Source organism: Rhinatrema bivittatum, chromosome 2, assembly GCF_901001135.1.
Source record: "Rhinatrema bivittatum chromosome 2, aRhiBiv1.1, whole genome shotgun sequence".
Classification (NCBI taxonomy): Eukaryota; Metazoa; Chordata; class Amphibia; order Gymnophiona; family Rhinatrematidae; genus Rhinatrema; species Rhinatrema bivittatum.
This window is the reverse complement of record NC_042616.1, coordinates 3,844,462-3,866,599: the sequence shown is the minus strand read 5'-3', so window position 1 is coordinate 3,866,599 and position 22,138 is coordinate 3,844,462. Positions and strand designations below refer to the sequence as shown.

The following is a 22,138-nucleotide window of genomic DNA, read 5'->3' as shown; positions in this document are numbered from 1 at the left end:
TCACGGCTCCTTCATTAGCACGTGACAACTCTGGCCACAGATATCCCAAACACTACAGACAACATGAACAGACAGGCTGGAAAGGAAAATTGGTTCTTACCTGCTAATTTTCTTTCCTGTAGTACCAGGGATCAGTCCAGACTGCTGAGTTTTGACCTCCCCTCCAGCAGATGGAGACAGAGAACGTTTCACAGGCACCGCCTCTTAACTTGGCGTGCCACCTGCTGCTCCTCAGTATTTACTCTTACCCAAGCAGAACAATCTTATAGGCCAACCTACTTGTGGATGAACCTAACTTTTATCCCCCGAACAAGCAGAGGATGAAAAAACAGAACTTTGACAACTGAACAAGGAACTTCCTTAAACCATTATGAAAAGCCTAGGTCATTCTTCAGAAATGGCTAGAGGAAACAGAACAGTTTGAGCGGACCCTCCCCATACACCACTTAACCCCTCAGTAGGCGAGCATCTGGACTGATCCGTGATACTACAGGAACGAAAATTAGCAGGTAAGAACCAATTTTCCTTTCCCTGTACGTACCCGGATCAGTCCAGACTGCTGGGATGTACCCAAGCTTCTCCTAATCAGGGTGGGACTGCGAAAGTCCTGCTCGGACGACACTGGCCCCAAAATTGCTGGCGTCCGAATGCTGGACATCCAAACGGTAGTGTCGAGAAAAAGTGTGTAAAGATTTCCAGGTAGCCGCCTGCGCTCGAGTAGAATGAGCTTTTAGCCCTTCTGGGACTGAGCGACCAAGACAGATATATGCTGATGCGATGGTTTCCTTCAACCACCACGAAAGACTGGACCTGGCAACGTTTGGAAGTGGCAGCGGGAGATAGAGTTGCTCCGACAGTGGCTCCAACAAAGCAGCTCGTAGAGGTCTCATATGCTCAAAGGCCTACGGAACCAATTCCAGGGTCGACGCCATGGAACCAAGGACCTGTAAGTAATCCCAGCCTCTGGGGACTGAGGTTCGCAACAGGGACTGAACTTGACTGCGCAATTTGATGATCCTGTCCCTAGAGAGGAAGACCTTGCCCACCTGAGTGTCAAAACGCGCTCCCAAAAATACCAGGACCTGGGAGGGGACAAGATGGCTCTTGGTGAGGTTGACCACCCAACCCAGGGACCGCAAGCGACGTAAAACCATATCCACTGCTTGTGAGCATAGGTTCGCTGACTTCGCCCAAATGAGCCAATCATCCAGATATGGATGTACCAACACTCTCTCCTTCCACAGGGACACCTCCACCAACCCCTTCACCTCGGTGAAGATCCATGGAGCTGTGGCAAGGCTGAACGGCAGAGCATAAAATTGGAAATATTGTCCGAGGATCATACATCTGAGGAACCTCTGGTGGTCCTGACGAATCCCGTGTGTAGATAGGCTTCCGTCACATCCAGGGACGCCAGGTATTTGTCCTTCTGCACGGCTGTAATGATTGACCAGAGCGTCTCCATGTGGAAACGAGGCACCCTGAGAGCCACGCTGAGCTTCTTCAAATCCAGGATGGGGCGAAAAGTTCCTTCATTCTTGGGGATGACGAAGTAAATGAAATAACGTCCCTTTCCCTGTTCTGCTTGAGGAACAGGTATGATGGCCCCCTGTTGTGACCTCAATGGAAATGTGGACCCCTGGACTATTTTGGGATTGACGCTACCTGGGAGGAAGGCCCACCGCAGGTTCCCAATGACAGGAGGTGAGGCTGTCGGAAGACAGGGGCCGGCTGGAGCTTCACCAATACCAGTCCCATTCCCCGCGGGTTGAGCCTTTGGGTGTCGGGACTGGCTGGACTTAGGTAGGCCCCTGTATGGGAGTTCCGACAAAGTACCGGAGGCAGGTTCCAAGGAGGCGTGGCCAGGTGGGATGAAGTGCTGGTCTGAGGTCCCGGGGAGGCAGCAAGCAAACAGAGTGAGGTCCGATCCGAAGTCAAAAGCCAAAAGGTCCGTCCGAGGGGAGAAGAAGCAAAGGGCGAGGAGCTGGGAGCTGGAACAGGAGCAGAAGGAGGGAGTAGGAGCAGAAGGCAGGGACAGGAGCGAGTCCAGGAATGGAGGGCAGGAACTGGCTAGAGAAGGCACCAGAAACACTACACAAGGCAGGAGGCTCGTTACCAAGTCAGAGAGGAGTAGTGGGAGCAGGCCTAAGTAGGCCAAGAGTGGTGACATCATCCGGAGGGGCCCACGGGAATTTCCCACCGATGGTCCTTTAATTGGAGACCATAGCCACGCACGCACGCCTATAGGCCGAGCCCGACCGGCCAAGATACTGGCGGCGTCCCACACTGAGAGGGAGACCCGGTAATGAGGAAGAGGAGGCTGGGCAGCGGGGAAGCGGCGCAGGAGGTCCGGAGGTGAGCAGGCCATTGGTGTGACATCAGGGACCACGGGGGACCGGGCCGGTGTGGCCGGCGCGGTCGGAGGGTGCAACACTCCCAGACTTTGGAGTTGATCCAGGGTCTGGCGAACGACAAACTCCTTTGCCAGAGACCCGCAGGGGGACACCAGAAACAGGTTTTGGAGCGGACAAGCAAATTCTAAAGCATAACCATGTTCTATCAGAGAGGTTCTCAACCGGTGTGTTGCCACACTTGCCCCGCTGACCCAGCTGCTCCCCCTACCCGAGCAAAATAGGTCCTCCACCTGGGCTTAAAACACTGATAGCCCGGGTGGAATGCGGCAGGAGAGCTGGAGTCAGCGGCACTGGCATCACATGCTCTCTTCTTCCTGCGCCCCGGAAGAGGAAGTGGTGAGCAGTGGGTGCGTGCGCGAGAAGAAGAGACCATGCTAGTGCGGGCAGCGTCGGCCCGAAGAAGAGAAGAGAGGCGCGGCCTGAGGAATGAGCAGCGCAGCTTGGGAAAAAACGAAGAACAATGTCAACCCCCGCAGCTGATGGGACTCCTTTCTCCACGAGGGCTGAAAGTGAAGGAGGTTGCTGCTGTCTTTAGGGTTGGAAGTGGTAGAGGCTGCTGCTGTTGCTGTCGCGAGTTCGGTGGGTGGGTGGGAGGGGAAGAATGAGTGAATGAGCAAGCATATTTGTTTGAGGTGCTGTGTTTGTGTGTGTGTGTGAGTGAGACAGCATATATGTGAATGATTGAGGCCTGTATATGTGAAAGAGAGTATGTGTATGACTGAGAACCTGTATGTGTAAATTTGTGACTGAAAACTCGTTTGAGTGAAATAGTATGTGTGTGTGATTGAGATCCTTTGTGTGTGTGTGAGAGATCATGTGTATATATGATTAAGAGCCTGTGTATATAAGAGAGAGAGCATGTGTGTCTGTGTGTGATTGAAAGCTGGTTTAGGTGAGGGAGCATGTGAGTATCTGAGAGCCTGTGTGTAAATGAGAGAGAGAGAGAGTGTGTGTGTCTGTGTGTGATTGAGAGCTGGTTTAGGTGAGGGAGCATGTGAGTGTGTGATTGAGAGCCTGTGTGTAAATGAAAGAGAGAGAGCATGTGTGTCTGTGTGTGATTCAGAGCTGGTTTAGATGAGGGAGCATGTGAGTATGTGATTGAGAGCCTGTGTGTAAATGAGAGAGAGAGAGAGCATGTATGTCTGTGTGTGATTCAGAGCAGGTTTAGGTGAGGGAGCATGTGAGTATGTGATTGAGAGCCTGTGTGTAAATGAGAGAAAGAGAGAGCGTGTGTGTCTGTGTGTGATTGAGAGCTGGTTTAGGTGAGGGAGCATGTGAGTGTGTGATTGAGAGCCTGTGTGTAAATGAAAGAGAGAGAGCATGTGTGTCTGTGTGTGATTCAGAGCTGGTTTAGATGAGGGAGCATGTGAGTGTGTGATTGAGAGCCTGTGTGTAAATGAGAGAGAGAGCATGTGTGTCTGTGTGTGACTGAGAGCTGGTTTAGGTGAGGGAGCATGTGAGTATGTGATTGAGAGCCTGTGTGTAAATGAGAGAAAGAGAGAGAGCATGTGTGTAAGCATGTGCATGAGAGTCTGTGTGTGAGAGAAAAAGACAGCATGTATGTGTGTGATTGAAAGCCTGTGAGTGTAAGCCTGAAAAGATAGACAGCATGTGTGTAAATATGTAATTAAGAGCCTATATAAGTGAGAGAGAAAAGGCATGTGAATATGTGAGCGACTGAGAGCCAGTGTGAGAGAGCGAGGAGAAAGTTGCAAGCAAACCATCCCTCCTCCTGCTAATTCAAAACAATCTCAGGGCACCTGGATATCAAACGTTCCCAGGTATGCAGAGCAAAACATTTTTTGTATCCTTATTATTTTTCATTATTGGGCCTTTGTGTCTGCTATTTTGAAATATTTTATTGGTATCTAGAAATGTTTGATATGAGTTTTTAATTATTGGATATTCCATTCATCAGCTGTTTTGAAATAATCTGTTCTTTTTGTTCGTATGGTTTTACTGCTTTTGATTTTATATTTCTTGATTTATTTTATAAGGATGGGTGATGTTTCTCTTTTTCCTTTGTTACACTGCATACAGAGACCCTGGCTTGTTGCGGTTTCCAATTCAGTTTTTGTCTGCATGTTTCTAGTTATGCGTTTTGTCTCTTTATTCCTTGTTAGGTGAGGGACAGCACAATGTGATTTAGATGAGGTTTTCTGCTGGCGTGTAGTTTCTGTGTAGGGCTCTATAGCAGCCTGACTTGTTCCGTTTTCCTAATAGGAGGTGTATTGGTGTCTTAAGGCCTGGTGTAATATTTTCAGTGCTGCCTTTTCTGAGGTAAGGTGGTTACTGTTTGAGTACTGGAAATTGGTGCTGTTTTGGTGTGGGATGTTTACTATTTATGCAATTTCTGTTCAGTCAGAGTACTTATCTTTCCCTTGTGTCATTTTTAACAATAAAAATAATACTGGGCCTTTACTTTTTATTACCGCCGTGAATTGTAATGAGCAGCGTGTCATACTTGAGAGCGTGGTCTGTCAGGAGAGTCACGATGGGAAAAAGGTTGAGAACCACGGTTCTATCATACTGAGAACCCACCGGTCCAACGTGATTTTTACCCACTCCTTGAGAAAGAGAATCAGCCAACCCCCTATAACGGGATCCATGGAGAGGGTCGACCTCGCTTCACTGGCGGACTTGACCCCGCTGGCGCCATGTCCGGCCCCGTCACGGGTCGCTCGACACCCACGATAGACTGGAACCTCCCCTTGGCTTGTCTTTGTCCCGTGTTCTGAGCCCGGCTCTGACGAAAATGCTGCTGGCCCTGAAAGCGAGAGCCCCCGGGTGGAAAGGAAGGTTTTCTGCCCTTTTGGCTTGTCCTCCAGAAGCTCGTGGACCTTATTATCGCCCAGGTGCTTGATCAGCTGCTCCAGGTCTTCTTCAAACAGGAGCTTGCCTTTAAAAGGGGAGTACCCTCAACTGAGGAAGAAACGTCAGCTGACCAGTCCCGCAGCCACAGCAGACTCCGGGTGGTCACCGCCGACAACATAGTGCGCGACGAAGTGCGAAGGAGATCATAAAGTGCACCCGCGCCATAAGCCACCGTGGCCTCCAACTGCTCGGCTTGCTTCGCCTCCGAAGGAGCTGGGTCTTTGACTCTTTGCAACTGCTGGCAACGGATGCAACTTGTCCATGGCCCTGCTGACCTTGGGGACCCGTCTCCGGGGAGTCCCACACCCGGAGCATCACCTGCTTCAGCGCGGCGTGCAGGGGGAAAGTCCTAGCAGGTCCGCGCAAGCCCGCGAGGACTGGATCCGAGAGGGACTCCGCAGTGCCCAGCTCCGCCAGGACACGAGGAATCAAAGGCGCCAGTTCGTCCCTCTGGAATAAGCGGACCACCTTAGGGTCGTCTCCCACCACCGGGGGGGGGGGTGGATTCTGATCAGGTGCGGCACCGATGCTCGTGATGTCCGGGGGCAGAGCGGGGGTCCCTCCCCCGGGTTCGAATCATCAGAAGAGGTCTCCCGGGCAGTCCCCCGTACCACAGGGGCTTGAACTCGGCGAATCAGAACAGCTGCCAGCGTCTCCTCCTTTCGGGGCACCTTACCCGGCGGGCCTGAAGATCCCTGAAGGCTAGAAGCCCCCCCTCTTGCTAGAACTGCTGGAAACGTCTGCAATGCCGCAGCATGAGCACTGACTCGTGCGTGGCTTGCTAGCTCAGAGCAAACCGGGACAGGCGCCGGCAGCCACGGGACGGAGCCAAGAAGAGAGAAGAAAAAACCGGCTCACTTCTGCAGGAAAACAGCTCCCGGGCTCTAGTCTCCTAAAAAATACCCCACTCCGCCGTACAGACCTGTAGAAACCAAAAGCCTCCATACTGTTTGTTTGTTTTTTTAAACTTTACCAAGAATCCTAGAGAAGGGACAAAAAAAAGCAAAGAGAAAGGCATAGAAGGGGATACTTCCTGGAAGACACTGGCAGAGGCTGTAGGAGACTGGTGTTGAAGGCAGGGTGGGATGGAGCTGGACCACCAGCTGTCATCCTGCCGGCAGACTCAGGAGCAAAGTTCGGGGTTCCTAATCCCTGCTCCCTGCTCATCCAATGCCTATCAGCAGGGAGGATGGTCCCACCAGGACCTCACTACTCCCTGGGAGACCACAAAACTGAAAAACCTCTTTTTGTTTTTTGTTTTTTATGTATAGCTTGGATCAGAAGCGCAGGTTTTGCTCCACCTCCACCTGCTGGAGACAGAAATACTAAGGAGCAGCAGGTGGCACACCAAGTTAAGAGGCGGTACCTGGGAAACTTTCTCTGTCTCCGTCTGCTGGAAGGGAGGTCAAACCTCAGCAGTCTGGACTGATCCGAGTACATACAGGGAACTGGTTGAATATGACAGGAGAAGTGTTGCCAGATTAGCAAACAATATAGTGCATTAATAAGCAAGCAGGCTCATGGAAACATGGTAGATGATAGCAGAAAAAGACCACTTACCTCATCCAGTGCACTGCAGAGCCGCTCTCTGGCTCCCTCTCTGGTAGAAGCCCTGGCTGTCAGTGACTGAGACGCTTCCGCCTGCGGTTCCCCTGGTAACCACTTCCCAGCATGCACTGCAGAGCTGCTCTCTGGCTCCCTCTCTGGTAGAAGCTCTGGCTGTCGGTGCCTGCGGTGCTGCCTCCTGCCGTTGCCGTGGTAACCATTTCCCGGCATGCACTGCAGAGCTGCTCTCTGGCTCCCTCTCTGGTAGAAGCTCTGGCTGTCAGTGACTGAGATGCTTCCTCCTGCCCTTCCCCTGGTAACCACTTCCCAGCATGCACTGCAGAGCTGCTCTCTGGCTCCCTCTCTGGTAGAAGCTCTGGCTGTCAGTGACTGAGATGCTTCCTCCTGCCCTTCCCCTGGTAACCATTTCCCGGCATGCACTGCAGAGCTGCTCTCTGGCTCCCTCTCTGGTAGAAGCACTGGCTGTCAGTGACTGAGATGCTTCCTCCTGCCCTTCCCCTGGTAACCATTTCCCGGCATGCACTGCAGAACCGCTCTCTGGCTCCCTCTCTAGTAGAAGCTCTGGTTGTCAGTGACTGAGATGCTTCCTCCTGCCCTTCCCCTGGTAACCATTTCCCGGCATGCACTGCAGAGCCGCTCTCTGGCTCCCTCTCTTGTAGAAGCCCTGGCTGTCAGTGACTGAGATGCTTCCTCCTGCCCTTCCCCTGGTAACCATTTCCCGGCATGCACTGCAGAGCTGCTCTCTGGCTCCCTCTCTGGTAGAAGCCCTGGCTGTCAGTGACTGAGATGCTTCCTCCTGCCCTTCCCCTGGTAACCATTTCCCGGCATGCACTGCAGAGCCGCTCTCTGGCTCCCTCTCTGGTAGAAGCCCTGGCTGTCAGTGACTGAGATGCTTCTTCCTGCCCTTCCCCTGGTAACCATTTCCCGGCATGCACTGCAGAGCCGCTCTCTGGCTCCCTTTCTGGTAGAAGCACTGGCTGTCAGTGACTGAGATGCTTCCTCCTGCCCTTCCCCTGGTAACCATTTCCCGGCATGCACTGCAGAGCCGCTCTCTGGCTCCCTCTCTGGTAGAAGCCCTGGCTGTCAGTGACTGAGATGCTTCTTCCTGCCCTTCCCCTGGTAACCATTTCCTTGCATGCACTGCAGAGCTGCTCTCTGGCTCCCTCTCTGGTAGAAGCCCTGGCTGTCAGTGACTGAGAAGTTTCCTCCTGCCCTTCCCCTGGTAACCATTTCCCGGCATGCACTGCAGAGCTGCTCTCTGGCTCCCTCTCTGGTAGAAGCTCTGGCTGTCAGTGACTGAGATGCTTCCTCCTGCCCTTCCCCTGGTAACCATTTCCCGGCATGCACTGCAGAGCCGCTCTCTGGCTCCCTCTCTGGTAGAAGCTCTGGCTGTCAGTGACTGAGATGCTTCTTCCTGCCCTTCCCCTGGTAACCATTTCCCGGCATGCACTGCAGAGCCGCTCTCTGGCTCCCTCTCTGGTAGAAGCACTGGCTGTCAGTGACTGAGATGCTTCCTCCTGCCCTTCCCCTGGTAACCATTTCCCGGCATGCACTGCAGAGCCGCTCTCTGGCTCCCTCTCTGGTAGAAGCCCTGGCTGTCAGTGACTGAGATGCTTCTTCCTGCCCTTCCCCTGGTAACCATTTCCTGGCATGCACTGCAGAGCCGCTCTCTGGCTCCCTCTCTGGTAGAAGCTCTGGCTGTCAGTGACTGAGATGCTGCCTCCTGCCCTTCCCCTGGTAACCATTTCCCGGCATGCACTGCAGAGCTGCTCTCTGGCTCCCTCTCTGGTAGAAGCTCTGGCTGTCAGTGACTGAGATGCTTCCTCCTGCCCTTCCCCTGGTAACCATTTCCCGGCATGCACTGCAGAGCCGCTCTCTGGCTCCCTCTCTGGTAGAAGCCCTGGCTGTCAGTGACTGAGATGCTTCTTCCTGCCCTTCCCCTGGTAACCATTTCCCGGCATGCACTGCAGAGCCGCTCTCTGGCTCCCTCTCTGGTAGAAGCCCTGGCTGTCAGTGACTGAGATGCTGCCTCCTGCCCTTCCCCTGGTAACCATTTCCCGGCATGCACTGCAGAGCCGCTCTCTGGCTCCCTCTCTGGTAGAAGCCCTGGCTGTCAGTGACTGAGATGCTTCCTCCTGCCCTTCCCCTGGTAACCATTTCCCGGCATGCACTGCAGAGCCGCTCTCTGGCTCCCTCTCTGGTAGAAGCTCTGGCTGTCAGTGACTGAGATGCTTCCTCCTGCCCTTCCCCTGGTAACCATTTCCCGGCATGCACTGCAGAGCCGCTCTCTGGCTCCCTCTCTTGTAGAAGCCCTGGCTGTCAGTGACTGAGATGCTTCCTCCTGCCCTTCCCCTGGTAACCATTTCCCGGCATGCACTGCAGAGCCGCTCTCTGGCTCCCTCTCTGGTAGAAGCACTGGCTGTCAGTGACTGAGATGCTTCCTCCTGCCCTTCCCCTGGTAACCATTTCCCGGCATGCACTGCAGAGCCGCTCTCTGGCTCCCTCTCTGGTAGAAGCCCTGGCTGTCAGTGACTGAGATGCTTCTCCTGCCCTTCCCCTGGTAACCATTTCCCGGCATGCACTGCAGAGCCGCTCTCTGGCTCCCTTTCTGGTAGAAGCACTGGCTGTCAGTGACTGAGATGCTTCCTCCTGCCCTTCCCCTGGTAACCATTTCCCGGCATGCACTGCAGAGCCGCTCTCTGGCTCCCTCTCTGGTAGAAGCCCTGGCTGTCAGTGACTGAGATGCTTCTTCCTGCCCTTCCCCTGGTAACCATTTCCTTGCATGCACTGCAGAGCTGCTCTCTGGCTCCCTCTCTGGTAGAAGCCCTGGCTGTCAGTGACTGAGAAGTTTCCTCCTGCCCTTCCCCTGGTAACCATTTCCCGGCATGCACTGCAGAGCTGCTCTCTGGCTCCCTCTCTGGTAGAAGCCCTGGCTGTCAGTGACTGAGAAGTTTCCTCCTGCCCTTCCCCTGGTAACCATTTCCCGGCATGCACTGCAGAGCCGCTCTCTGGCTCCCTCTCTGGTAGAAGCACTGGCTGTCAGTGACTGAGATGCTTCCTCCTGCCCTTCCCCTGGTAACCATTTCCCGGCATGCACTGCAGAGCCGCTCTCTGGCTCCCTCTCTGGTAGAAGCTCTGGCTGTCAGTGACTGAGATGCTTCCTCCTGCCCTTCCCCTGGTAACCATTTCCCGGCATGCACTGCAGAGCCGCTCTCTGGCTCCCTCTCTGGTAGAAGCCCTGGCTGTCAGTGACTGAGATGCTGCCTCCTGCCCTTCCCCTGGTAACCATTTCCCGGCATGCACTGCAGAGCTGCTCTCTGGCTCCCTCTCTGGTAGAAGCACTGGCTGTCAGTGACTGAGATGCTTCCTCCTGCCCTTCCCCTGGTAACCATTTCCCGGCATGCACTGCAGAGCTGCTCTCTGGCTCCCTCTCTGGTAGAAGCTCTGGCTGTCAGTGACTGAGATGCTTCTTCCTGCCCTTCCCCTGGTAACCATTTCCTTGCATGCACTGCAGAGCTGCTCTCTGGCTCCCTCTCTGGTAGAAGCCCTGGCTGTCAGTGACTGAGATGCTGCCTCCTGCCCTTCCCCTGGTAACCATTTCCCGGCATGCACTGCAGAGCCGCTCTCTGGCTCCCTCTCTGGTAGAAGCTCTGGCTGTCAGTGACTGAGATGCTTCCTCCTGCCCTTCCCCTGGTAACCATTTCCCGGCATGCACTGCAGAGCCGCTCTCTGGCTCCCTCTCTGGTAGAAGCCCTGGCTGTCAGTGACTGAGATGCTTCTTCCTGCCCTTCCCCTGGTAACCATTTCCCGGCATGCACTGCAGAGCTGCTCTCTGGCTCCCTCTCTGGTAGAAGCCCTGGCTGTCAGTGACTGAGATGCTGCCTCCTGCCCTTCCCCTGGTAACCATTTCCCGGCATGCACTGCAGAGCTGCTCTCTGGCTTTGAGTGCCTGCGGTGCCGCCTCCTGCCGTTGCCGCGGTAACCATTTCCCGGCATGCACTGTAGAGCTGCTCCCTGGCTGTCAGCCCCTGCGCTGCCGCCTCCTGCCGTTGCCGTGGTAACCGTTTCCCGGCATGCACTGCAGAGCAGCTCTCTGGCTCTGCGTGCCTGCGGTGCCGCCTCCTGCCGTTGCCGCGGTAACCGTTTCCCGGCATGCACTGCAGAGCTGCTCTCTGGCAGCCCCTGCGGTGCCGCCTCCTGCCGTTGCCGCGGTAACCGTGTCCCGGCATGCACTGCAGAGCTGCTCTCTGGCAGCCCCTGCGGTGCCGCCTCCTGCCGTTGCCGCGGTAACCGTTTCCCGGCAGGCTGTTCTCTGTCAGGCGAGCCCTGGGACCGGAAGGAGGTTCCTCATCCCCAGATAAAGAGGTGAGGGCGCGTTTGATTGGATTGAAGCCGCTCAGAGCGTTACAGGAGCGCGTCCCCCGTGCACGTGGCCTCATATCCCTTCCCGGAAGCACGTGGACAGTTTAAACCTCTCCACAGGCGGCTTCCTGCCATGCAGCGCCCCTTTCTCTCCCAGCACGAGGCAATGCATTGTTATTATTTTACTTATTTCCGAATCCATAAACGTACATGTATTGCTTCTATTGTACTATTTTACTGCATTCTAAGTATTAATCTCAGAGCTCGCTTAAAATACAAACAGAAAGCTAAACGTTTAAGCGTCATTTTGTTTCCTGTTCTTTTTCTCACGAATATGGACCTTTTCTGTTTTGTTTAACATTTAATTAGAAAAGGGAAGCATTTAGCAAGGGGCAGTTTTATGAAGGGATTTCTGCAGGTAAATGGGTGTTTACCCCATGGAGAAACTCTTTCCCTCCCCCAAATTTATTTTGGATTTAATAACATCATTTTCCAACCCATGCTCAGGCCAGTTATAATCACGTACAGTAGGTATTTCCTTGCCCCCAAAGCTCTTACAATCTAAAGTTTGTTCCTGAAGTAATGCAGGATGAGGTAACAAGGGGCAGCAGTGGGAGAAATTAGATTTGAACACAGAATTCATTGATTTTCTGCTTTAACCACTGGGCTGCTCTAGCCCGTAAGTAAATAAGAACGTGCCATACTGGGTCAGACTTAAGAGTCCATCAAGCCCAGTATCCTGCCTCCAACAGTGGCCAAATCAAGTGATAAATACCTGGCAAGTACCCAAACATTAAATAGATCCCATGCTACTTATGCTGGCAACAAGCAGTGGCTATTCCCTATTGATTAATAGCAGTTTATGGACTTCTCCAGGAAGTTATCCAAAACTTTTTTAAACCCAGTTATACTAGCTGCCTTAACCACATCCTCTGGAAATGAATTCCAGAGATTAATTGTGCGTTGAGTGAAAAAGAACTTTCTCCGATTAGTTTTAAATGTGCCACATGCTAACTTCATGGAGTGCCCCCTAGTCCTTGTATTATCCAAAAGAGTAAATAACTGATTCACATCTACCCGTTCTAGTCCTTTTGTAACCGTCTCTTTTTAGTCAGTAAGGAGGTCCAGACAACTGATCCGTAAAGATAGACTTTTATTGCCAGCAAGATGCAGCTAAGACAAAGGCTCAGTACAACTGCATGCCCCTCCCCTCCAGGAGCAGACTCTTATGCACTTTACAGTTCTTATCTTTTACACATGCGTTCTAAGCATTGCTGAGCAAGCATATTCCGGCTGAAGGGGCTACTGACCCCCTCCCTAGACACCCTGGAACTTTCGTGAAACTTCTCCCATGTTCTGCAGGAGAGGCTGCTGGGACTTGCAGTTCTGGAAAGGAATTCGCGAGTCTGCAGTAATACAGCCCATCACATAATACATCCATTGTTCTAATCTAGGTTACAGCAGTGAAAGCTTATCAGAGAATAAGAACAGCGAAGCCAAAAAAATGAAAATGTGCAATGTGCTGACAGAGAGTTTCTCAATGTCCTAATTACAGCTGTATTGCAGACTGTAAGTAAACCCGTCATGAAGCAGGGAATTCTGGTACATGAAGTCCTTTGTCAGGTTGAAGCGTTCAGACTCCTTCATTCCCCCCTTTGATACTTATCATTCTTTATGAAAAGTATCACACCATCACAACGCAACTGTGGAGCTGAAAGAAACAGAAACAAGAAAAATTAGCAATTTGAGTTCTCAGGGGGCCCTAATTTCCCAAACAGTCCGATGGTTTCTTCACGGGTTTGAGACGGATGGGCCCTATTGGCTCCACCCCCCTTTGTAGCCCGAACTTGTCATGTATGGGAAGATGGCCCAGGATAAAACATGAGGATGGTTAAACAGGTTCTATAGGCTCAGAGGAATACATGTACAGTGACATGAGCTGCGTGGCTGTTTTGCGTTCAGCAATGTCCTTCATCACCTGACGAAGGCGGTTTGAGCAAGAAAGGAATAATTCAGGGTCCTAAAAGACAAAACAGAATTAAACTGGCTGGGATAACAAACAAGCTCTTAAATCCACCGATCATGGAAAACCAACCACGGAATCCATTGGTCCAGTCCCAAGCACTATTCCATTGCTGGACAGGGACGTGTGCCATCTTGACCATGCGATCAGTGATGTCTTGGATAACCTTGTTTTGGTCATCTACCTGTAAACAACAATTGGAGAGGTTAAATGTTCCACAAACCCTCCTTCCTGGGCCAGAGGATAATCTAAAACCAATCTATTCTGGTACACTGCAGTCATAATTTTGGTATTTTGTTTTGCCCAGAGTTTAAGAGCGAAAGCAGTCGTTGGTGATGAGCTCCAGGACTGCCTGAAGCCTGATGATTCGATGCAATTAATACTGCTTGGAAGGGTTCCCGAGTTGCCCCTTTTTGCTGCTTCATCTGCTCTCTGATTTCCTTGACAATAGGGTTTGATTTCCTGGTGTGTGCTTTGCAATGTATTACAGCCACCTTGCGAGGTAGCCAAACTGCGTCTAGTAATTCACGTACTTCTGATGCATTGTTCAATTGTTTTCCCTCTATAATGCTCCATGCACTTGAATTGTAAGGAAGGCATATTTAGAGTCTGTATAGATATTTACAGTTTGTCCTTCTGCCAACTGCAGAGCTCGAGTAAGGGCAATTAGTTCAGCTTTTTGTGCAGACGTTCCTGGGGGAAGAGGTTGAGCCTCAACGATTTCATCTTCGGATACAACAGCATATCCAGCAGAACGTATCTCATGAATGATTTGGCTGCTCCCATCAGTTAATAAAGTCCAAGCTCCTTGCCAGGGTTGATCCCTCAGGTCTGGTCTACTGGAATGTATTGTAGTCATGACTTCTTCACAATCATGGGCAACTGGTTCAGGTGCCGGCATAAGAGTGGCCGGGTTCAAGTTTTTGCTGTCTTGTATTTGAATTTCAGATGTTTCACACAGTAAGGCTTGATACTTGACGAGACGTGAATTAGTCATCCATTTTGGTCCATGGGTCTCTAGCAGTCCTTGAATGGTGTGGGGAGTTGTTATGTTCAGAGTTTGACCAAAAGTTAATTTGACTGCTTCTGGAATTAGTAAGCATGCAGCCGCAATGCTTTGAAGGCAACCAGGCCATCCTTTTGCAACATTGTCCATTCCTTTTGAGAGATATGCAACAGGTCGCTCCCATGAGCCTAGAGTTTGAGTCAATACCCCAATGGCCATTCCTTTCTTTTCATCGACGAATAGATGGAATGGTTTCATTACATCTGGCAATCCTAAAGCAGGTGGTTCAATTAAGGCTTCTTTTAGTTGACGTAGGCTTGCCAGCTCGTTTCCTTCCCACTGGAAGGGTTGAGATTCTGCTTCTTTACCCCGTAGCTTGTCGTATAGGGGTTGGGCAATAACTGCATAGTTAGCAATCCACAGTCTACAGTACCCTGCAGCTCCAAGGAACGCTCGGAGCTCTTTCTTGCAAGTGGGTACAGGTTGATCTCTTATAGAACTGGTGCGAGAAACTCCCAGACAACGGGTTCCTCCACGTATTTGGAAGCCTAAATACTCTACTTCCAATTCACAGATTTGCGCTTTCTTTTTACTTGCACGATACCCTTTTGAGTACAACGTCTTTAGCAGCTGAAGAGTGGATACCGCACATTCGAGGTACGTCTCTCGAAACAACAGAAGGTCATCCACGTATTGTATGACTGGCCCATACTTTACTTGATACATCTTTAAGTCTTTTGCCAGTTGCTCACCGAACAGCGTAGGTGAGTGCCTAAACCCTTGAGGCAACCGAGTCCATGTGTACTGCTGCTGTACTCCAGTATCTGCTTCTTCCCATGTGAAAGCAAAAATCTTTTGACATTCCTCCGCCACCGGGACGGAGAAGAAGGCATCTTTGAGATCAATGACACTGTACCACTTTGATGCAGGAGAGACTTGAGCCAAGATTGAATATGGATTTGGTACGAGGGCTACTAGATCTGCTACTTGATTATTCACTTTCCGTAGATCCTGTACTGGTCGGTAATCAGTAGAACCAGGTTTCTTTACGGGCAACAAAGGAGTGTTCCACGCAGATCGGATTCGCTTGAGAATGCCCAAATCATACAGTCTCTGCAGGTGTATCTCAATTCCTTGTCTGGCCATATATGGAATGGGGTATTGAGGTTGATTGATCACCTGTGCATTCTGTTTCATTTTGATCCAGACAGGGGTAGCATCGATGGCTATTCCCCCTGGGTTTTGTTCGAACCATACTTGGGGTACACTATCCATCAGTTGTCTTCGTTTTTGTTGAGGGGGGTGTTGTTTTCATATCGATGTTCGATGGTTCGTTCGACTATGGGAAGATGTAGTCTCCATTCTTCTTGGAGGGGACAGATGAGTATCACTGGATGGTCCCCGAAGGAGGCTTTAACTTCCCCTGTTGGTTGAAATCTCAATGTGGTCTGAGGCTTACACAGCAGGTTCCATCCGATAAGGGATACCATGGTCCCGCCTACTTGTATAGTTCATTCTTTCTGCAGAGGGGCAGTGAGTACCTGACCTGAGGCACCCACTATAGAAACAGTCTCTTTCGTCGGGGGGGCCGATTGGTGCAGTCATGGCAGATCGTTGGCCTCTGAGTCCAACAGGCCCCTGATTTTTGTTGTGTTACCTCGTGGATCTCCACCAGAGGGTCAGTGGGGATTCTTCCCTCCCGGTCTCTTCAGGCTGTATGCTCCTTGTCGCCTCCCCCGCCATCTGCCAGTGGGGGTTGTCCGATCTCCTTCCTCCTCGGCCCCTTTGTGTCGGTGCAGGTCCATTTTTGTCGCTAGTATTCACTGCAGGGCTCCCATATTTCTTTTGCCATTCTTCACAGTCTCTCTTCCAATGGCCTTCATTTTTGCAGTACGCACACTGATTCTTTCCCAAAGGGGGGTCTTGTTCCCCCTCCTCTTCGCGGTCTGCCATTGTCTTGGCTCCTTCCCGTCCGCGTGTCCTCGAGAGCGGCGGCTAACAGTCACTTTCTCCTTCATGTCTCTACTTGCTTCTCTCTTTTCTCTTCCACTTCTCTATTTCCACATACCTGGTCTGCTATAGCTTTTAACTGGCTGAGGCTCATGCCCTCAAAGCCTTCGGCCTTCTGCAGCTTCTTTCGGATGTCGGGTCTCTATTATTAAGTTCCTGGTTGCAGGGACGGGCCCTTTTCTTCTCTTCCTGATCCCTGTTCCCATACATCTCAAAATACGATGAAAAGATCACAATCCATCTGGAAATTGAATAGGTGACCTGCGCCTGGAGGCAAATCAATTCTGACGAGGCTGAGAAGCTGCAAAACATTGCTTCCTTCATACTTGTAAGTTTGGCATTGGGTTAATTCAATAAAGTCAACCTGGATCTGCAGGCAAGGATCCAGGGGGGGGCGCTTTAGGTGTGCAGGAGTGATGATCAAACCCTTGGAAGCCTTGTATCAATTACATTGCAAACACTAAGAACATATGGTAATAGCCAGAGCCCAGCCCCCACCAGTGGTCAAAGAACATAATTGCAATATATATATATATATATATGTGTGTGTGTGGGGGCTACTACTTTATCATTTGGGCCGACTCATATTTGCTCTTGTTCCTAATTTTGCATAGTGGCCCCTTCTCTTGCCCACAACTTCCAATAATCCTTATCTTGCGCCTGCCACTGAATCAAAATTTTTAATATTAAGTCTTTGTTTTATTGTCTTTTTTTTTTTTTTACAAACGGCATCCTGTAATTCCCACAGTCAGCGCTGCACATGCTTGGCTGTCTTATCTTGCCAGTTCCTTAAAACAGGGAGTAGCTCTGCATATTTAACTACTGCTAGCCAAAGAAGCAACAAGAAAAACTTTAACAAAGAACCCATTCTTAATCATTTCTCTAAATTTCCCAGAGACAGCTTCAAAATAAACTGCGTCAGAAAAAGGGAGTTCATACTTTATCATGCGTTCCAATGTAACTTTTAAATAACAGATAATATATAGGAGACAAGTAAGAACAATAATTAACATGGTATTAGAGAATAGAAAGATAAGCATAGGGAGGACACTGGGATAGAAGATATGAGAAAACTGAAAGCTTCTGATGAACGCCAGCATTGAAACGCACAGCCATATTGAATGCACTACGCACTGGCTCAACGTCTTTTTTTTTTTTTTTTTTTTCCTCTGGCTCGATTCCCTCCTCTCTCCTATAATTATCTCTGCCGTTAACCCTTAACTGCCATCAAGTTCTAAACTTCAACACCAGTAAATGCATTCTCCAGTAATCAAATCAGTATTTTAACTTAACACTGTACATTAATTTGTTGTATAGTAGTCTTGTGCAGCATCTGTAAACCAAAATCTCTTCTTATTAGGGTTTAAAACAATTAAAACAATTAAAAAAATCCCTGGTACATGTGCTTGCAATTCACAGATAGCAGTTACATACATTACAATCCTTAATTAATAATGGGGACTTCCAGTTCCCCATTTTGTGCGCCTGAGCCACCATTACGAGGGCGGCTCCCTCCACTAACTTCTTCGCCCATGACGGAGGATTCTCAATGACTGCAATCCAAGCAGTTATGTACGGTATATCTTCAGGGCAACCCGGATTCCCTTCTCGTATAACTATATTCTGGACCCTTGTGGCCGTTTGGAAATCGAAAGTTCCTACCGGAGGCCAATTTACACACAAACTGGGCCACCTATGGGTGCATCGTTGAATCATTCCGGGTTTAGTACATTTATGTCTATCGAACACTTCCCTATAGTGTTCCGTCATGATTTTTAATGGAGTCGAACCGCCCCCTCCCATCAGGATAGAATTCACAGACAAAGGAGGGAAGGGAGGACGGATAGGTAAGGGGTCCGTACCCGTCAGACACAAAAGGGTCACAATCGCCCCGACTAGGACGCGGTCAGCCCGGCCTAGAACTGCGAGGCCATTCACTCTCTTTCACACAACAAGAAACCTATTCCCACTATCGTATGCGTTACTTCTTTTTCCTCTTTTTATGTGCGTGGCTTTCGGAATGCAATTCCTACCAAACCACCGCTTGGGGTGTGATCAAAGCCCCCTCGGTCCCCTCACGGATGGACCGGTTATTTGCTACTCTTTTAGCTATTCTTCACTTTTCCCATCATTCCCATAATACTCGCCTGCAGGGTTCTTCCGAACGTCATGAAAGCCTTCTTCCCGGATCACCAGCCCAAAGGTCTCAGAGGATCTCCGTGGAATGACCCCCTCAGATACCTGATCACTGAACTCAGCGGTGGCCACTCACCAGGCAAGTCTGGGGGATCACTCCGCCACAAAATCCCCTGGACCAACTGGGGGGCTAAAATAGCGTCCCCTTGTACCTCCTGGCTGAGGCTCGCCAAATGTAACCGTCTCTTTTTAGTCAGTAAGGAGGTCCAGACAACTGATCCGTAAAGATAGACTTTTATTGCCAGCAAGATGCAGCTAAGACAAAGGCTCAGTACAACTGCATGCCCCTCCCCTCCAGGAGCAGACTCTTATGCACTTTACAGTTCTTATCTTTTACACATGCGTTCTAAGCATTGCTGAGCAAGCATATTCCGGCTGAAGGGGCTACTGACCCCCTCCCTAGACACCCTGGAACTTTCGTGAAACTTCTCCCATGTTCTGCAGGAGAGGCTGCTGGGACTTGCAGTTCTGGAAAGGAATTCGCGAGTCTGCAGTAATACAGCCCATCACATAATACATCCATTGTTCTAATCTAGGTTACAGCAGTGAAAGCTTATCAGAGAATAAGAACAGCGAAGCCAAAAAAATGAAAATGTGCAATGTGCTGACAGAGAGTTTCTCAATGTCCTAATTACAGCTGTATTGCAGACTGTAAGTAAACCCGTCATGAAGCAGGGAATTCTGGTACATGAAGTCCTTTGTCAGGGTGAAGCGTTCAGACCCCTTCACTTTCATGATTTTGTAAAGCTCTGATATCCCCCCCGCAGCCATTTCTTCTCCAAGCTGAACACCCTAACCTCTTTTGCCTTATGGGGAAAAGGGGCAGGGTTAAAATGGACTTAGAAAAGTACCCCCAAGGATTTTATGTGCAGAATAAAGAATCCCTCTGGCGCTGATCATGCCAAATGCCCCAGGGAGTTTCTTTTTGAAAATTGGCTTTTGATGGAAGTTTGAAAATTATCTACTAAATCCTCAGGAAACCAATCCCAGCCTTCATGGATTGAGAATCTAGAGCTGATGGCTAACAAGGCTTTTAAATCTCGTTCTGCAGGGTACAACTCCGAGAATGAATATAAGGAAGGCTCCAACATCCTACAGCTTCATCCGATGTTGCCAGAAGGAGGGAAACAAAGCCCAGGGCAGCATTACAGCAGCGACAGGAACTGTAAGAGCCAGAGTGAGTCTCTGCAGGAAACAAGGTACCCGGTTAGAGGTGCACTGGAGGATCCTGGGCAAGCTGAGAGTGATTCCAGTAAACTGAGAGCTAGCAGCACCGAGGATGTGGCGGAGAGACCCTACAAATGTACAAAGTGCGACCGCCGGTTCCGCCTGGAGTCCAAGCTGAGGAACCACCAGAGCCTGCACACGCTGCAGCGGCGCTTCGTCTGCTTGCAGTGCCAGAAGGGCTTCACGCACAAGCAGCACCTGAGCAGGCATCAGAAGGTGCACGAGGAACGGCGGGTGCTCTTCATATGCACCGACTGCGGCATGAGTTTCAATCACAAGGGCAACTTCACGACACATCGCAGGCTTCACACTGGGGAGAGACCTTTCTCCTGCACTGAATGTGGAGAGAGCTTCAATCGCAAGGCGGATCTCATCATCCACGAGAGGATCCACACCGGGGAGAGACCCTTTTCATGCAATGAATGCGGGAAGAGTTTCAATAGGAAGCGATACCTTCTGAAGCACCAAGAAACCCACGCAACAGACAGACCATTCTCTTGTGATGGATGTGGGAGGAGCTTCCCTCGGAAGGAAGCGCTTGTGAATCACCAGAAAGTCCACCTGGGACAGAAATCCAACAGCTGCTGTGAAAGCGGGAAGAATTCTGGCTACAAAGTGGATTTCATAGTCCAGAAAGGAAGCCTTCCGGGTGAGAAGAAAAGTTATCTGTGCTGCGTGTGTCAAAAAATATTTGGATACAAGCAGCATTTAATAAGGCACCAGAGGATCCACACAGGAGAAAGACCGTTCATATGCTCTGTGTGCCAGTTAACCTTTAACCAAAAGCAAATCCTTGACAGACACATGGAAATCCACAATGGAGAGAGACCATTTCTATGTTCTGAATGTGGTGGCAGTTTCTACCTGAAGCACAACCTTGTAAAACACCAAAAGATCCACGCTCGTTTGGCAGCGGCAGACTTGGATAGTCAGAGGAAGTTAGCCTATGATACATGTAGTGCTGTATAAGGACCGCGTAGGCCAGGATAGTGAAGTCAGATTCTGTCTTCAGAGAGCAAGGAAACGCAGGTAAATAAAGACACAGGCTTACTATCAGATGTCTTAGTACTTCCCGGCCCTCTTTAAGGGCTGAGATTCTCATCAAAACGTCCAGGGGTCCATATTGAGTAGGACTTTCAGTGAATAAGTTGCCCGGTTAATGTTTAGCCAGATAACGTGTCTTGGATATTCAGTAGGCCAAATGCCCCACTGACTATCGCTATTTAAATTATCCAGCTAATGGTAGCAGGATCACTTTAAACATAGCCGAATATTCTTGTGAATATCCAGTTTATGTTTAAAGCTATCTGGCCTATCTGTCTCAGGTACAAGGGCTGGAAGGGATAGGGTTGGTATGAGGGGAGAGTGGGGGGAGCGATTCTGGAAAGAAGGCTGCTCACCAGGAGTGGGGGAAGGGGATGAGGGCCAAGCTTTTGAAGCTGCAGTACAAGGGAGGAGGGGGGTCTGGATAGGGGCCTGTAGGCCTGCAATGTGTTTTTTTTAATTATAATTTTACAGAAGTGTTTCATCCCCATGCAAAAAACCCTACAAGAAACTCTAAACTTCTGGGAATCCTGTCTTGCCTCCATTAACTCTCTCTTAGACAGCCTCCAACTCGCTCTTAACACAGCAAAAACTGAAATCATCCTCATTTCCAACAAACTCGAGGTTACCTCACAGGCCTCTACTAAAACTACCCCCACAACCCTCCCCATCCTGCCATCTATAAGAGACCTAGGTGTTGTATTAGACAAACACCTTAATTTTCATCCACACATCAAATCCCTTCTAAAAACCGGCTTCTATAAACTCCACATCCTCAAAAAGCTCAAACCCCTCCTCCACCTTCAAGACTTTCGCCTTGTATTGCAGTCCACAATCCTATCAAAATTAGACTACTGCAATTCACTTCTCCTAGGCCTGCCCTACGCCACAATTAAACCCCTACAAATCTTGCAGAACTCCATGGCACGAATCATCACAGACACTCGTAAGAGAGAACACATCACACCCATTTTAAAAGAACTGCATTGGCTCCCCATCCCTTTCCGTATAAAATACAAAACCCTTACAATACTCCATAACGTGCTTCACAAAAATGACCACGAATGGCTCAAGGAAACACCACGTTTCCGTACATCCAATCGTCCATCCAGAGCCTCCACGGCGGGCACTTTACACATCCCACCCCTCAAAATAGCCCACCACTCAACTACCAGAGAGAGAGCCTTTACCATAGCCGGCCCCTCCCTCTGGAACTCTCTCCCCACGTATCTCCGCCTTGAACCATCCTTACCCAACTTCAAAAAAGGCATCAAAACCTGGCTTTTCTTACAAGCATACCCTGACTCCAATCAGACCTAAACCCCCTCCACTGCCACTTCCAACTCCCTTACCCCTTCTAATCCCTTGATGCATCCTAGGGAATTCCTGATTTTGTAAATTTGTTAATTTTTTATT

At 50.1% G+C, this 22,138-nt stretch overlaps 1 protein-coding gene across 1 annotated transcript in view; it reads left to right on the top strand.

Annotated features, from left to right (window-relative positions):
• The window catches only part of LOC115083437 (zinc finger protein OZF-like), a 33,033-nt gene extending 11,674 nt beyond the window's left edge, over positions 1 to 21,359 (top strand). Inside the window, exon 3 of the mRNA XM_029587253.1 lies at positions 19,503 to 21,359. Coding sequence (XP_029443113.1) covers positions 19,503 to 20,647 — 1,145 coding nt within the window. The 3' untranslated portion in view covers positions 20,648 to 21,359. The remainder of the gene's footprint in view (positions 1 to 19,502) is intronic.
• The last annotated feature ends 779 nt before the right edge of the window (positions 21,360 to 22,138 follow it).